This window comes from Bos taurus, chromosome 17 (assembly GCF_002263795.3).
Source record: "Bos taurus isolate L1 Dominette 01449 registration number 42190680 breed Hereford chromosome 17, ARS-UCD2.0, whole genome shotgun sequence".
NCBI lineage: Eukaryota > Metazoa > Chordata > Mammalia > Artiodactyla > Bovidae > Bos > Bos taurus.
The window spans coordinates 51,466,206-51,481,984 of NC_037344.1; the positions used below are offsets into that span (position 1 = coordinate 51,466,206).

The following is a 15,779-nucleotide window of genomic DNA, read 5'->3' on the forward strand; positions in this document are numbered from 1 at the left end:
GATGGGGAGAAGTTGTAACACGGTCAAGACCTGCTTTGAGGCAGCACAGGCCCTTTTCCAGGGATACAGCCAGCTCTGGGGGTCTGTGGGTGTTGAGGGCTGGCATACGGGGTGGCAAAGCATGGGAACATCAAATATTCAGATTGCCGGGACTTTATTTGGAATCACCTCCAGACCAAGTCCCAGCGTGGGGCTGGGCCTCTGCATTAATTTCCTAGCTCCTAGGTGGAGCTGGTGCACCCTGAAGCTGTCTATGGGGAAAGGGGTGCTAGCATAGGGCTCTGACCCTTCCGAGTGTCTTCCTGTCCCCTGTGAGCAGCCGGGAGGGACCATGGGCCGGTGAATACCACCCCCTCCCGGGGAATCCAAAGGTCTTGGAAGCACGGAAGAGGGAAACTCTTTGAATTTGCACATTTTATTAAGATAATCAGTCATTCCTTAAGTTATTTCTTTGTTAATCAGAAAGCATCTTTGTGGAGAGACCACGCACAGTCTGTATAGTTATATAAAAATACCTTGCCTCTCCTGAACGTGAGCTCCAAGTTGCCCTTCTCCCCAGCGAGGGAGCTAAAGCCCCATCTTAGGGGGGAAGCCAGGGGAATGTCGGGGGTAGCCCCCACCTAAGGGTCCAGTCTGAGGGCATCTCTGTGGCCACGTTGGGGAGCTTTTGGGTCACTGGTGCCGAGCAGCCCCAGGTCGTGGCCCCGGCCCCCACGTGTCCTGGCTCTTCCCAGGAGCATGGGGGTCTCATGTCTTCCTCCCTGACCTTGCACGTGTGCAGTGAGCCCTACAGCACGGCCATTGCCGAGTCATCACTGTAGGAGGGGAAGGCCTGAGCAAGGGCAGCCGGGCCCCACAGAATCTAAGCTGACGGCTGGCAGGTGGTGGTGGTCATCTCCAAGAGCTTAGACGCCTCCCCTTGGCACCTGGCTCGAGGGCTCTGATGTTCCCAAGTCCTGGTCCTGAAGGCGTCGGTGGACAGAGGTCAGCAGGCTGCCCTGCGGGTGAGGCTCTGGACACGGAGCTGAAAGGCTGCGGTGCAGACGGGCTGGGCCCTCCATCCTCTGCCCTGGGGCACGGGCATCGGGACAGTGTGGGCAGGGCTCCTCCTGGCAGCTCCCCAAACACAGCCCACTCTGGCCCTGGCATTGGCATCCAGCTCCTGGCCCACCATCCGCCGGAGTTTGCCGGGCTATGGCTCTGGGCATTAAGCTGCATGCATTTGAAAGGCTCGCTTTGGAAACAGCCTCCTCCAGGGCTGCCGGGTTTCTGAATGGCCCCCTTCTTTCCTCCCATGCGGCCAAGGCTGGGATGCCTCCATCCTGCCGATGCTCAGGGTGTCCCCGCCTCAGGAGCAGCCAAGGACACGTGCCTTCTTCTCTCCATTGCCGCCTATCTACCTGCCCCCGCCCCCTGCTCCTCCGAGAGCCAGGCCCAAGTTGTCTTCCCAAATAGGTGCTGATAAAATAGATGTGTCTATTGGGTGAGCCCCAGCGGCCAGGGTAAACACAGCCCAGGGTCCTTCCCAATAGCGGAGTCCATCCTCCGGCTGCCCCAGGGATGACCCTGGTTCGCCGCCAACGGCACCACCACCCGGGCCGGGCTGTGGGTCAGAGCGGCGTGGGGCCCAGGAGACCGGGCCCGGGGCGCGGGCACAGCTGCAGCTGCACACTGGCCGTGAACCAGCAGCGGGGCCGGCCCAGGCTGAGGTGCAGGGTGGTGCGGAAGGAGTTGCTGGCACACTTGGGGAAGATGATGGTGGTGCTGCGGAAGCGCAGGGCGCGAGGGCGCGGCTCCAGGGTCAGCTGGCTGCGGTAGTTGCGCCAAGTGCAGTTGGGGGCGGCCACGATCGTCTCGCTGTAGGCCGTGACCGTGGGTACCGGCGCATAGAAGACCTTGTCCCGGAAGTGCTTCTCCGATGCATACTTGACCTCAGAATTGCAGCTGGTGGAGGGGAGGACAGGGGTGAGCTCAGGACCGGGCAGTCAGGTCATGATCAGAGGGCAAGGTGGACATTGAGCATCCTGGGCTCTTGCAAAATGTCAAGGTCAAAAGGACAAAGAAGGAACCCTGCCGACTCGGAGAAGACTCAAGAAACGGGCCAACTACATGCCACATGTAGTTGGCGGGATCCTGGACTGGGATTAAAAATAGGCTATAAAAGGACATTTGGGGACAATGGGCGGAATTGGACTAGGCAGTGGTCGTGTTTTTAGCTTTAGCTGGTCCGATTTTGGCAAGCGGACCGTCATTATGTGAGAGGATGTCCCTGTTCTCAGGAAGGACACCAGCCAGACTTATTTAGAGGTTCGAGGTCAAGATGTCGTCATCCTCCTCTCAAACAGGTCAGAAAAAATGTTTTGTTTATGTAGAATGAGTGAGAGCGTGTGGCTGTTCAAGCCAACGGGGCAATATAGAAACAACAAGGAATCAGTTCAACCAGGGTCCCCTATACTCTTCCTGCAACTTTCTTTACGTTTGAAATTTTATCAAAATAAGTTCCCCCAGAGTAGCGTCGGCTCCTCCAGATGAGTGAGCCCCTTGCGCTGCCCTGGGCTTAGTCACTCAGTAGTGTCTGACTCTTTGCGACCCCATAGACTGTATAGCCCACCAGGCTCCTCTGTCCATGGGATTCTCCAAGGAAGAATACTGGAGTGGGTTGCCATGCCCTCCTCCAGGGGTGACCCCCTCATGAGTGGCCAGCTGCTCAGCAGCCCCCAGCTCTGCTCCCAGATCATCACACTGGAAGGTAAAGCTGTGGGGAGCAGGGGCTTCACCTGTCTGTCTCCTTCCCCACTGGATCCCACGGGTGATCCATGGGGGGATGGAAGCAGACTCCCAAGAGCCCAGGCAGCCCGCAACCACCCTGGCAGGGGCCTCTGATAATAAAAACTAAAAAGGATAACTTTTCGGGCAGAAAATTCTTTAAAGTAGACCCATTTGTCTCCTGGAAACATATCTAGAGCTGGAGGAGCAGGAGGCAGAGGATCCCACATCCCTGGCCAGGCTAGAGTGATGTGAACAAATCCATCTGAGCATGCCATGGATATGGGGGCCAGACCCACGGACCTCAGACTGCACCTTCTGGAAGCCTGAGCCCCAGAAGCCCTCTCAGGAGGGCAGATGGCTGGAGAAGAGCACCTGAGGGGGTGGGGTTGTCATTCAGTCGTATCTGGCTCTTTGTGACCCCACGGGCTGCAGCACACCAGGCTTCCCTGTCCTTCACTATCTCCCAGAGTTTGCTCAAGCTCGTGTCCATAGAGTCGGTGATGCCATCCAACCATCTCATCCTCTGTCGCCCCCTTCTCCTGCTCTCAGTCTTTCCCAGCATCAAGGTCTTTGGTCACCTTGGCTCAGCAGTGCAGGTGCCACTTGAGATACCCTGTGATGGGAGGGCACCTAATACACTTCCGGGCAATGGCTCCTTGGGGGATAAAGGGGAAAATTTTAAATAACAATCAGCCAGGTTGGAGGTGAAGTCAGTGTGGAAATGGCCAAATGTGGGCCTGGGACGGTGAGGTGGAGGGTGTAGACAGTAAAGGCCGCAGAGTCTCTCCAAATCACAGCCATGCCTCCTCGGGAAGCATCACTCAGAAAGGCTGCCTAGAGCAAGGGGAACCTGCAGAGACCCCCAGCCTGGCCCCCCACCCATCCCACCCCCACCCCACCCCTACCCAGCCCAGCAGCCCCACTCACCGGATCTCTGGTGTGGGTTCTGGGTTCACCTCAATGCTCTCCCCAAAGAACACAGGCAGCATCCGGGGCCTCATCTCTCGTGCTGGGGTGCTCGGTGGGTGGGCGGGGGGCTGTGGGGAGAGCCAGGGACGCAGGGTCACGTGAGCAGCCCTTCAGCACTACGGCCTCAGCTCCCTGATGAACACAAGAGGAGCTCCCCACACCCTTCCAGTCCTGGCTTTTCTGGAAGGCTGCTTCTGCGGGGTCCATCAGGAAGCCCACCCCAGAGTCCCTCTATGGAATCCAAGCACTCTGATGCCCACTCACCCACTGGCCTGCCCCCCGCCACCAACCACCTGGTTCTCAGGCATCACTATAAGGGGACGTGGTCATGGCCTCTTTCTACAGTGCCCAGCCCACCTGAGCCCCAAGAGCCAGGCTCGGAGCCCTGTAGAACTGAGAACCCTCTCAAGGAGCCCCTGAGCCCAAGCCTCGCGAGCTGCCCCCCGGGATGACACTGCAGGACGGAGCTCTGCGATGGGCTGAAAACCACGCTCATCAAGGCAAGAGTTTCCTTCTTGGTACATGGCTGTGGGTCCCTCATTCAAATCCTTCGCCAGGTCCTCTTTGACCTCACCTGGATGAGGGATCACAGCAGTGGACACTCTTAGAGCGTGAACTGCACCAGGCACTGCTCTGAGGCCCCCGTGGATCCATTCATTCACTCACGGGACGGAGCTATTACTCGTATCCCTGTTGTATAGACGCTAAAACTGAAGCCCAGAGTGGCCAAGTAACTTGCCTGAGGCCACACAGCTAGGAAGGGGCAGAGCTGATGGTCTAACTGCAGAGCCTGTGCCCTTGCCCACATTCCCCCACTGCCTCTCAATGCCCACAAGACTGGCGCTGTAGCCCCAAGACCTGACCTGTCACCCCCATGCTCAGAGCAAGCTTGCCCTCGTGCACAGGATCACAGAGCTTCCCATCCAGGCCCATATTCCGCTAGCCTTGGCCACGCCCCAGGCTGCCTCTGCGCCTTGGCTTATGTTCTCGGTACTGGGAACATCCTTTCCTTTCTCTCTGACTTGGTCTAAGGCGACAACTCAGAAACCAGCTTCCTGTCTTCCCGAACATCCTCTGTGGGGTCCCTGGAGCTCCCACCTGCTCGTCTCCATTGCTGCGACCCCTTTGTGTGTCTGTCACCCCCAGACCACGAGCTCCTTAAGATTCAGGACCAGAGGACCACTCTATCCCCAGTGCCTGGTGCCTTTCAGACCCCGTGCTGTCCAAAGGCAGGACCTCACACGTGCAAAGCAGCACCCTGCTCCCCCACACACTTGTGAGCCCCTGAGCCAGCCCCATGCCTGTCTTTTAATCTGCTTATCTGCCTGTGGTCACCAAAGCCACCTCCTCAGCTGATCACAGTGTCCCCAGAACACAGGCCAAAGAAGGACCACAGGAAGAAAATACCCAAGACTTGGACAAACAAGGGGTTCCCCACAGGTCTCCAGCAGCTGTCCTCAGGGTGGTCCCATCTCTCCTTTGCTGGGCGTGGCAGGTAGAATAATGTCTCCCAAAATGTGAGGTCCTATTGCCCAGTTCCGGGGAATGTGCAACCTTACGAGGCAAAAAGGCACTTTGTAGGTGTGATTAAGGATCTTGAGATGGGAAGACTGTCATGGAGTATCCAGTGTCCACCCCACCCCCCATCGTCACAAGGGTCCTTATAAGTGAAAGAGGGAGGGAGCGGGTCAGAGTCAGAAAGATTGAGGCCATTACCCTGCTGTCTTAAGGATGGAGGATGGGACCACCAGCCAAGGAACATGGGCAGCCCCTAGAAAGTGGGAAAGGCAAGGATTCCCCCCTAGAGTGTTTGGAAAGAATGCATGGGTGTGTGCTCAGTCACTTCAGTTGTGTCTGACTCTATGCGACCCTATAGACTGTAGCCTGCCAGACTCCTCTGTCAATGGGGATTCTCCAAGCAAGGATACTGGAGTGGGTTGCCATGCCCTCCTCCAGGGGATCTTCCCAACCCAGGGCTCGAATCTGCATCTCTTATGTCTCCTGCACTGGCAGGCAGGTTCTTTACCACTAGCGCCAGCTGGGAAGCCCCCAGAAAGGATGCCTTGCCCAAATCCTTGCTTTCATTAATAGCCTGTGAGACCCATTTTAGACGGCTGCCCTTTGGATCTGTACGGTATTCTTTACATTTATTTTGATTTTACTTGTTTGTTTTTGACTGTGCTGGGTCTTTCTCAGCACACATGCTCTTTGCTGTGGCACTCAGTCTTCTCTAGTTGTGGCGCGTGGGCTTGGTTGCCTGGCGGCATGTGGGATCTTAGTTCCCTGACCAAGGATAGAATGCACGTCCCCCGAATTGGTAGATGGATTCTTACCCACTGGACCACCAGGGAAATCCCTGGAGCTGTAAGGTATCGAGTCCAAGTTGTTTTAAGCCACTCTGTGTGTAGCCATTTGTTACAGCAGCGACAGGGGGCTCATACATCATGTGACCTGGCAAGCAACTCCCCACTCGGGGTTGCAGCCTCCTGGTCCCCAAAGTGGGGTGACAGGAACACCTGCCTCACAGGCCGTAGTGAGGACTGCAGGATTCAAAGTGTGTAAATGAGTGGGACTGTGCCTGGCACTGAGCAAGCTCCATGTAAGTGTGGGCTTGTATTCTGAATGCTTTTCATAAAGGGTCAAGAGACAGGGGTGGGGGTTCCTCTCCAGAGAGAGGTCAGTCCACACCCCCTTTTTAAGCTTGAGACAACCCTGCTCTGACCTGCCAGAAGCAAGCACGCATCATTCAGGAGATTTAAGTTTAAAAGTAAAATAGTGATGGGAATTCCCAGGTGGTCCAGTGGTTAAGATTCCACACTCACTGCCGAGGGCCCCAGTTCAATCCCTGGTCGGGGAACTAAGATCCCACAAGCTATGCAACACAGTCAAAATGTTAAAGAAAGAAAGAAAAAGTGACAAGATTTTGGAACTTCTGGTGTTCTCCATGGCTCTGTGAACTCAGCACTGACCTCAGCTATAAAACTCCATGACTTGATGTTCGTAAAAACCATGCTCTCTCCCTGCAAGACTCTCTAAAGTACGAAAGTGAGCATGTTAGTCGCTCAGTCGTTTCTGACTCTTTGCGACCCTGTGGACTGTAGCCCACCAGGCTCCTCTGTTCATGGGATTCTCCGGGCAAGAATACTAGAGTGGTGAGCCATTCCCTACCTGAAGTATGGCACTCCCCCAAATGTGTGCAGTGGTTTGCTGAGCACCTACTGTGTGCTGAACACCTACTGTGCACCAGATCCTGTGTGGGTCGGATGAATCACAGTGCCTCCCAGGATTCGTCTTGTGGACACAGAAGAGGAGAGAGGATGATGCAGGCATGCAAGGGGCTGTGGATGTGGGTGCTAAGGTTTTCGGTGGCATCTCTAGGTGGAAGGGTAGAGGGAGGAAGGGGTAGCCTGCTACTGGTTTTCATCACCCACCCCCACCCCACCCCCACGAAAGAACAGTTCCTAAGCTCAGAAGCAGGGAGTAATTCTTGGGGAGGTAATGAAGAACCAGGTACCACCATCCCTCTCAGTTTCACTCAAGCCTCCTGATGAGAGCCGAATGCATGTTTGGGGCCCTATTCTGGCCAGATTTCACTCCCCGACTGGCTGCCAGCAGAGGGGACTAGGCTGACTTCACATCATTGTCCCAAGGGCCCTGGTGAAAAACAGCTAAAATTCGTCCCACCCGGGAGTGCCATACAAGAGCTGGGGGAAGCTACTGAAAACCCAGACAGAGGCTGGCATCCAGGGACCTGGGCCATAGGACAGCTGAAGGCCACCCTCGCAGGGCTCCAGGGACCCGTGCAGCTCCTAGGTGCCCCACAGCTGCCTGCCTGGCCCCAGAAGCTCGGGGCTCAGTCTTGCAGCTACAGTGGCGGGCCAGGAAGGCAAGCCGCAGACCCTGTAAAAGCGGCTCACCCAATTCCCCACCTCCAGCCCCTGGACACCCCCATGGGAGCCACCAGGGTGAGGGCGGGCTGTGGAAAGGGTTGGGGCACACGGGCCCAAGGGACCACTTCTGTTGCTGCACCTGCTTGCCTGGCCCAGGCCACGTGGAGCGAAGAACACTCCCAGGCACCCTGCTCCCCTCACCACTCCCCAACCCGGGGGCAGCCATAGGCCAACTTGTTTCCCTAAAGGCCCAGGTGCTTGCTCCACTATGAAGAGGACCCACTGAGAGACACCTGCGCTCAGGGAACCTGCTCACCATGCCTCAGTTTGTCCATCTGTACAATGGGATTATGCCATTTGTGAAGCCCACAGTCCGGGGTGCCCAGGTGTAGGCTGGCTAGTGTCCTCGGGGCCCCTTGAAGCCCTGAGGGGCAGGGCCAGAGGAAAAGCAGCTGAGTCTCTGGGGCAGAGGAGTGGAGAGGCTGAAGGCTGGATCCTCATCTCCCAGACACCACGCCCTCCACCCTAGGATGGTAACACAGTTGGACCAGCCCTCAAATCCTTCTGGGGACCAGAAGAGCCCCGTTCTGGCCTGGGGAGGGGGCTGGCCTGGCTCCCTGGTCTCCTGGGCAGGCAGGGCATCTGCGTGGGGACCAGGGAGGACTTCAGAGAAAGCAGGACCCAGAGAGCAGTGAGTCGCGGCTGCCCTCTGCCCACCAGGCCCCACCCGCCTTGCCCCGTGATTCATGTGTGAGGATAAATACTGGAAGTAAAAATACACATGGGCGTCTGGAGCGCTCCCTGTCTCTGGCTGCTGTACACAGCATGGCCCACAGGACAGCAATGAAAGATAAGCGCTGCTGGGCTGTGAGAGCTCCGTGCCGTGTGGTGACAGCCCAGCCTGACCGGGGGTCCCAGCCTGGCTGGCAGGGACAGCTAGGGACAGCAGAGGGGCATTTGTCCCCAGCCTGGGTGACCCACAGTGGTCCCTCACCTGCCACTGCATGGAAGGTGGCTAGAGCCACGTGTGTCCCACGAAACTTTCTGCTCAGTCAGGGGGTATCAAGCCCCCATCAGTGGAGAGTGAGTGGCAGGAGGAAGGGTCCAGGGAGACCCCACACTGGCGTGGGGGCAGGGCATCCTCATCAAAGCCATGGGGAACCTTTGTGAGGGCTGAAATGGACCTTCTCAAGGCTGCTGACCTAACTGGTGGCCATGGTTTCTACTGCAATCAGAATTAAACTGATGATCTTCAGCATGTTTGGGGAGTTGAGACCAAAAGCTCCCATGGTGGGCTAAAGTGGACGTTAGCCTTCACCCATGAGGAAAGCGATTCAAGAAGGGGTTATTTATGCCCCAAGAATCCTCATCCTTTTTATGAAAGGCCTTGGGGATTGGTGGTCAATTCTGGGCTGCAGCGCGGGCAGGCAGCTCCCAAAGGCTAGGTGCCCAACATGGAACAACAGAGGAGGTGAGCGGGGCCAGGCTGGGGGGCCAAGGGGACCCCAAATGGTCCAGGGGCTGACACTCAGAGAGTGAACCTGAGCAAAGCCATAGACCACAGGTCGGAGGCGGGGCTGAAGGACAGGCCTGCTCCCCAAGACAAGTGACCAAAGAGGCCCAAGCCACAGAAGGGTGCTGGGTTGGCTTGTGACCCCCATAAAGGTATATGTGTGTGTGTGTGTGAGTCACTCAGTCCTGTCCGACTCTCAGCGACCCCATGGACTGTATGTAGCCCACCAGGCTCCTCTGTCCATGGAATTCTCCAGGCAAGAATATTGGAGTGGGTTGCCATTCCCTTCTCGAGAAGATCTTCCCAACCCAGGAATTGAACCCTGGTCTCCTGCATTGCAGGCAGATTGTTTATCTGAGCCACCAGGGAAGCTCCCACAAAAGTATGTTCACATCTTACTTGCTGGGACCTGGGGGTGTGACCCTCCTTGGAAATAGGGTCTTTAAGTAAGGATCAAGTTAAGATGAGGTCCCACTGGGTGGGGGTGGGGCCTGATTCAATACGGCTGGGGTACTTATAAAAAGAGGGAGCTTTGGACATGGGATATACAGAGGGAAGAAGGTCACATGGGGATGGGGGCGTGTGTCTACAAGCCGAGGCACACCGAGGCTGGCGGGCACCACCAGAAGCTGGGACAGACGCACGGATGGGTTCTTCCCTAGAACCTCTGGACGGACGGTGGACCTGCTGACACCTGGGTCTCAGACTTGTGGCCTCTTTGTACTAATATCCCTCCCCTGACAGGAAGGCCAGGAGTCCCAAGGGCGAAAAGGACAGACCCATCTCCGGGTGCCCCTCCACCGGGTGCCACTTTCCCAGGATGGTGGCTCCTGATCGCTCCCTCACCCCAGAGCAGGGCGAGGGCCTATTTGTCTTCTTTTCACACTAAGGCTCCAGGCGGAGCTTCTCAGACAGGTGAGCCTTTCACAGAGAAGCGGGGCTGTCAGAGAGGTCGCTGGGTTTCCGCTGGAGGCCGCTGTGTCCAGGATTAAGCAGATGGGGGCTGAAAGGAGCCGCCAGGGTTTCTGGCTCCTCACAGCCTTTCTTCCTTCACACAGGCTCCTCCCCCCGTGGCCTGACACACCTGGTTCTCTTCCCCGACCCTGCTCAGGCAACTGTGCTGGTCAGGGACACACCTGTGGGCCTGCTAGGGGGCCAGGAGGCTGACCTTGTCTTCACAATCTGCCATACACCTAACCTTCCACTTTTCTCTTCATTTGTCCATCCACTTGTCTGTCCGTCCCATTCATCCATCTATCCATCCACCCATCCATGCGCATGTCCATCCATCCATCTATTATCCACTGTCCATTTATCCACCCATCTGTCCATTTATCCATTCATCCATCCATTTGTCCATCCAGCCTTCTCTCCACATATGCATTCATCTGCCCATCCTCCCATCTGTCCATCCATCCATCCATTCATTTGTCCATACATCCTTCCCAATCCTGGGCCCTAACTGCCTAATTCCTAACTCCCTTCCCTCTCTGCCCTCATCCTTGGTTTCATCAACACAGACTAGAAACAGAGAAATGAGAAAATCCAAGCATCCTGGGGTGGAGGACTCTGGGGGACACAGCCAAGATCTTAAGACGTGGCTGTGACCAAGATTTCCAAGAGCTGGGCGGCAGCCCCAAGAAATTTTCAAGGATGGGGCAAAGACAGCCCACTCCCCATCACTAATTCTACCTGGATCTGGCCCCAAGGGGTGCCCTCAGAATCCAGATCCAGGAAACCAGCACCTCATCCTTCAGGAAATTCTCCAGCGGGCCACTCAGGCATACACTCGATGTATAAACAGACCCCTGGAGATGAGATGGGGGTGACGGGACCCAGAACACTGGCTGCTGGAGAATCCACATCCATATCTGAGGGGTAACAGCTCAGACCACCACCTCTGATCACAGTAGGGCGAGCCCTTCATCTGCCACAGGTGGTAAGCTCTCATCTCCCCCACCCCATGGTGGCTGTCCCCTCCAGTGGGCACCCAGAGATCATGACTTGAGATCCCAATGCCATCTGCACTCCCCCTAAGGGCGGTAAAGAGGGACAGGGCTAGTTGCCCGAACTGTCCAGGTTAACTTGGAGGGGTGGGTGTCTGCCAAACACACTCACTCAGCCCTCCTGGCAACATAAGCCTCTCCCCAACGATGCCCCCAAAGTCCCCCAGCTCCTTCCAGGCAGGACAGGGAGCTGGGGAGGAAGTACACGGGAGCTGGCGGTCCAGGGCCTGGGAGCTTGAAGGTGGTACAGACGGCTTCTGTCCTGTTCCTGGCTGTATCCCTCAGCGGGCCTGGCTTAAATATTCGAAGGATGAATGCAGCTGACAGGCAGAGCCTGGCTGGCCCGGCAGGCGGCCTTGACTGGCCCGGTGTCCTGCAGCTGAGCGGGGCCCCACCGCATGGAGATAAGACCTCTTTCCACCCTCAACAGAGCCTGTTCCACACGGGCCCCTCTCAGTCAAGTCTCTGATTTGGGTTTCTAAATTTGGGTTTCTAAATAGTCTGGGAACTCATGAGGCTCTCAAAAAATGAAAATAAAACAGCCACAAGTCCCTGTTTTAAAAGACCAAATGGAATTTTACTTTCTGGCCTCAGCTGGGTGTACAAGTCCCTGTAATGGCCTTGGCTGGCCTCACTGCGGCAACTCCACCATGCCAGCTTGCTTCTGCCTCAGGGCCTTTGCACTGGCCATTCCCTTGGACTGACACACGTTTCAGGCCTATGACCATGAGGGCCACTCTCATTTTTCTGGTTTCCATTAACTGTCACTTTCCTGACCACCCTGTCCACTCGCACCCACCTCTTTAAGGGCACTTAACAGTCCGTCTAGCGTTGTATCACGTATTTAAGTTGGTGACTGTCTCTCCCACTAGAATGCCAGTTTCATGGTGGCAGGGACCACCTTTGAACATCTTGTTCACCACTGTGTCACCCACGAGCCCCAAAACGGCATGACGTACAGTAGGTGCTCAGTAAGCATTGATGGAATGATTCCCAGATCTTCCTTTGGCTTGAGAATTACTAGAAACATTACCACCTTTGCTTCAAAAAGTGGGCAAGAAAAAAGAAAAAAACCTATGGTCAAGATAGGGTGGGGGTCGGGGGTTCACTCACACCCAGCCTGGTCCCCAGCGCCTTTTAGGTCTTGGGGGGCAGTGTTGCAGCCAGCCAGTTACCCTACATCCATGGAGTACTGTCCAGAAGGTAAGTTTAACTTATTCACAAAAAAGTAGGGGGAGAGGGGACCTCTTTGTAGAGGGTGAGCAAATTTAACATGCACGTCCAGCATAATAAATACGGTGACAAGCCTGTGAGGACCTCAGTGACCTGGGGGTGGGGACAGAACTGCAGCTCACCCCGCCCCCGTCCACCCGCTGGGGCGTGTGGCACCAATGTTGACCGGGAGGGCAGTGCCAGGAACAGGGTGTCAGAACAGAGGTGTCTACACCAGGCTGAACCCCTGGCCCCCCCGGGGTGCCAAAGCAAACCCGGCCCTGCGTGCAGCCAGCCTCTTCCTGGGCATTTGAAACCATCAGCTCCAAAACGCAGGAGAACTTTCTGTCCATTTGTGCAAGATTGGCAGCTGGTATTTTTGCCTACATCTGCTCCCGGGAAGCATTCTCAGTGCGTGTGTGTGTGCGTGCTAAGTCACTTCAGTCGTGTCTGACTCTTTGTGACCCTGTGGACTGTAGCCCACCAGGCTCCTCTGTCCCTGGGATTCTCCAGGCAAGTATACCAGAGTGGGTTGCCATTTCCTCCTCCAAGGGATCTTCCCAACCCAGGGATCAAACCCACATCTCTTATGTCTCCTGTATTGGCAGGCAGGTTCTTTACCACTGGCGCCATCTGGGAAGCCCCCCAGTCAACTATACTTCAATAAAAAAATTAAACAAAAAATAAAGTATGTTTAAAAAAAATTTTTTAATAAAATTTTAAAACCCATGCAGATAGTTAATTAGCCACACAATGAAAAGTAGGATAATGCAAGGTTTAAGCGTACATACTCTGAAGCCCAATTTCCTGGGTTCTAATCCAGCAAAGTCACTGACCTCTCTGTGCCTCAGTCTCCCCCTCTGGAAAATGGATCTAACAAGAGCACCTACATACGTCATAGGGATATCATGAAAATGAAATGAGTTGGCAGAAGTAAAGAGCTTTAGGACAGTTCTTAGCACATGGGAAGGCTGTCTAAGTGCAGATGTCATTACCTGTGCACACAAACCCCCAGGTCTTGCCCTCAAGCCAAATTAAAAAGATTAGAGACACAGCTCAGTTCCATATCTGGCATCTAGTTAGCAAGGAGAGGGAAAAATAAAATCAACCAGGACAGCCAAGACAAGTAAGCTGGGTGCTCTGTTCCTGTGGCTGCCCCTGGCTGGCAGGAAAAGCATCCAGAAAACCTTCTACAAGGCAAATTCTGCGTGACCCAAAGAATAAAGGGGAAGCCTGGTTCTCCGCCCCTATCCTCCAAACCCCACTGTGTGGGACACCAGAGGAACTGAGTCCCATCGTGAGCAGCCCAAAAAACCCCCATTCAACAGTGCCAAGTCTGAGACACTTGTGCAGGAAAGTTGGCGCGTTCCGATAACAGGATCAGTTTCACTGCCAACAGCTGGGGTCACACCTATCGATCCCTGGAAGTCCTGAACGCCTCTCCCACCCCCTCACCCACAAAGAGAGAGCAAAGTTCAAATTCAACACGTAATTTCGGTCTAAGACAGGGGTTTCCCAAACTTTGATGCGCTGGGATTGCCTGGGGAGGTTTTAAAAAATCCTGATGTCCAGTTTGCAGCCTCTAATAAATCAAATGAGAATGTCTGGAAGTACAAGGTGGGTATGGGAATTTTTTTTTTTAATCTCCCAGAGATTCCCATGCGCTCTCAAGTTTGGGCCCCACCGGAGCAGAGAACCAGGGAGACACCAGTGACATTCCTGTCTGTAGGCAGGAGGCGGGATAACCATTCCTTTCGGTTCTGGGGAGATTTTCCAATGAGCAGGATGCATTTACTGCCTTGTGAGGGATCAAGCACTGCCAGGGGCCCCAGGAAGTGGTGCCAGGCTGGAGTCCTGCTAGTACCCCCGTTAAAGCGTGCAGAGAGCTGCAAGAATGGGGAGATGCCACTGGGCCTGGGAGCAGCCTCCGGATCTCAGTTTATCATTCCTCAAATTAGAAGGCACCCGATCCCGCCCGCTTGGCTCCCGCCTGCCGCGGAAGGGGTGGTGTGGGGGGAACCCGGTCTCAGCCCAGCCACCAAGCGGGGAGACCCTGGCAGTCCACCTAAAGGTCCCACCGCCTCTGGCAAGAGGTAAAACTCTTGCGCCTCCGGACCTGGGGTTCCAGCCTTCCCCAGGCACCGCCTCAACTCCACGTCAACATCCCTCAAAATCCCGAGGAGGAAGGGTTCCTGTCTGGGTTTGGTTAAAAAAAAAAAAAAAAAAGGCTTTCACGTTGGCAGCACAAGGGGAACAGTAAACAGGGAACCTGGGTCCATTGCTGCAGCCTGGGGTTCCAGCTCACCTCTGGGAAGACAACCTCTTTGAGAATTTCAGATGGTCCTCACCCTCTGTTCTTTTACTGCTGACAGTAAGACTCCCTAGAGAGGTCGGCAGCCAGGGAGAGGTCTGCAGGGATCAGGCTGGCCCACCCCCACCTAGGCGCCTCGATCCCCACCTGGGGAGCATGGCTGTCACTTGGGACACCTTCTAGGCTGGGGGGATGCCGGGATGAACCCAGGCCCGGCTCCTGAAGTACCCCGTCTCCTTGGGGGGTGAGGGGGGCGGGCACTGCCCCCCTTTCTGCCCGAAGGTGCGTGCTTACCGCTCTGGCCTCGCCGGGTCCGGGGGCCTCAGAGGAGGCGCCGGCGCCCCCAGCGCGGGCGTCGAGGATGCCAGGCGCCAACGAGTAGAAGGGCGGGCTGGGGCTGGGGCTGGGGGGTAGCCCGGAGTCGGGGCTGTCCAGCACGCCCTCCCGGCTCTTCTCCTTGAGGCTCTCCTCCATGCCCTGCAGATGCAGGTGGCCCACCATGTCTGGGGGGCGCGGGGCGCAGGCCCCCGGCTCCTCGAGGGGCTCCTCCACCGCGCTCCGGGGCCCGGGGCGGGCGGGCGGCGGCGGCGGGGCGAGGGCTGCGCGCGCCCGGGACCTGCAGGCAGAGCCGAGAGGCGGCGCGTCAGGCCCCGGGGCTCCCAGAGCCCCCGGGTTCCCCGACCGGCCGGGCCGTGCGCGCCGCGTCCAGGAGGGGCCGGCGGTCGGGCGCTCGGCTCTGCGCGCTCGGGGCGGCCGCCGCGGCGCTGCCACGCCGGGCCTGCAGCCCGCCCGCCGCCGCTGGCCGCGCTCCAGCCACGCCGGCCCGGCCTCGTCTCTGCGCTCCACAGCCCGCGGCCCGGCCCAGCCCGAGGCGCACGCCGCCGCGAGGCCCTCTCCGCACCTTCCCGGCCGCGCCTCCTTTTCTAGGCGCCTCCTCCTCCCTCCTCTCTCCTCCTCCCGGCCCACCCCACCTCCGGCCTCCTCCGCGGTGGGCAACCGCCCCGGCCGGCGCCTCCACCAGCCCGCGCCCGGGGGACAGCACAGCTCGACGTTATGTGTGTTTTAGTCGCTCAGTCGTGTCTGACTTTTTGCGACCCCATGGACTATAG

At 56.8% G+C, this 15,779-nt stretch overlaps 1 protein-coding gene across 2 annotated transcripts; it reads right to left on the reverse strand.

Moving 5' to 3' along the window:
* Positions 1-397: 397 nt before the first annotated feature.
* RFLNA (refilin A) lies at positions 398-15,567 on the reverse strand. Of its 2 annotated transcripts, XM_024977119.2 has the most exons (3): positions 14,965-15,567; positions 3,697-3,806; positions 400-1,944 (listed from the first exon to the last, which is right to left on the reverse strand). In XM_024977119.2, the coding sequence occupies exons 1-3, from the start codon at positions 15,169-15,171 to the stop codon at positions 1,611-1,613; spliced, it is 651 nt and encodes a 216-aa protein (XP_024832887.1). In that variant the 5' UTR covers positions 15,172-15,567; the 3' UTR covers positions 400-1,610. The 2 variants fall into 2 exon arrangements, with proteins under 2 accessions (NP_001192546.1, XP_024832887.1); NM_001205617.1 differs by lacking the exon at positions 14,965-15,567 and having other exon boundaries at positions 398-1,944; positions 3,697-3,777.
* Between the last annotated feature and the right edge of the window lie 212 nt (positions 15,568-15,779).

What these genes read in the sequence shown, in the direction of transcription:
- RFLNA (XM_024977119.2), bottom strand. Translation starts at nt 15,171, where the DNA reads ATGGTGGGCCACCTGCATCTGCAGGGCATGGAGGAGAGCCTCAAGGAG. An exon ending in GACCCGGCGAGGCCAGAGCG is followed by an intron (nt 3,807 to 14,964) that starts GTAAGCACGCAC and finishes CTCTCCCCACAG; the next exon opens with CCCCCCGCCCACCCACCGAG. An exon ending in GAACCCACACCAGAGATCCG is followed by an intron (nt 1,945 to 3,696) that starts GTGAGTGGGGCT and finishes CCCCTCCACCAG; the next exon opens with CTGCAATTCTGAGGTCAAGT.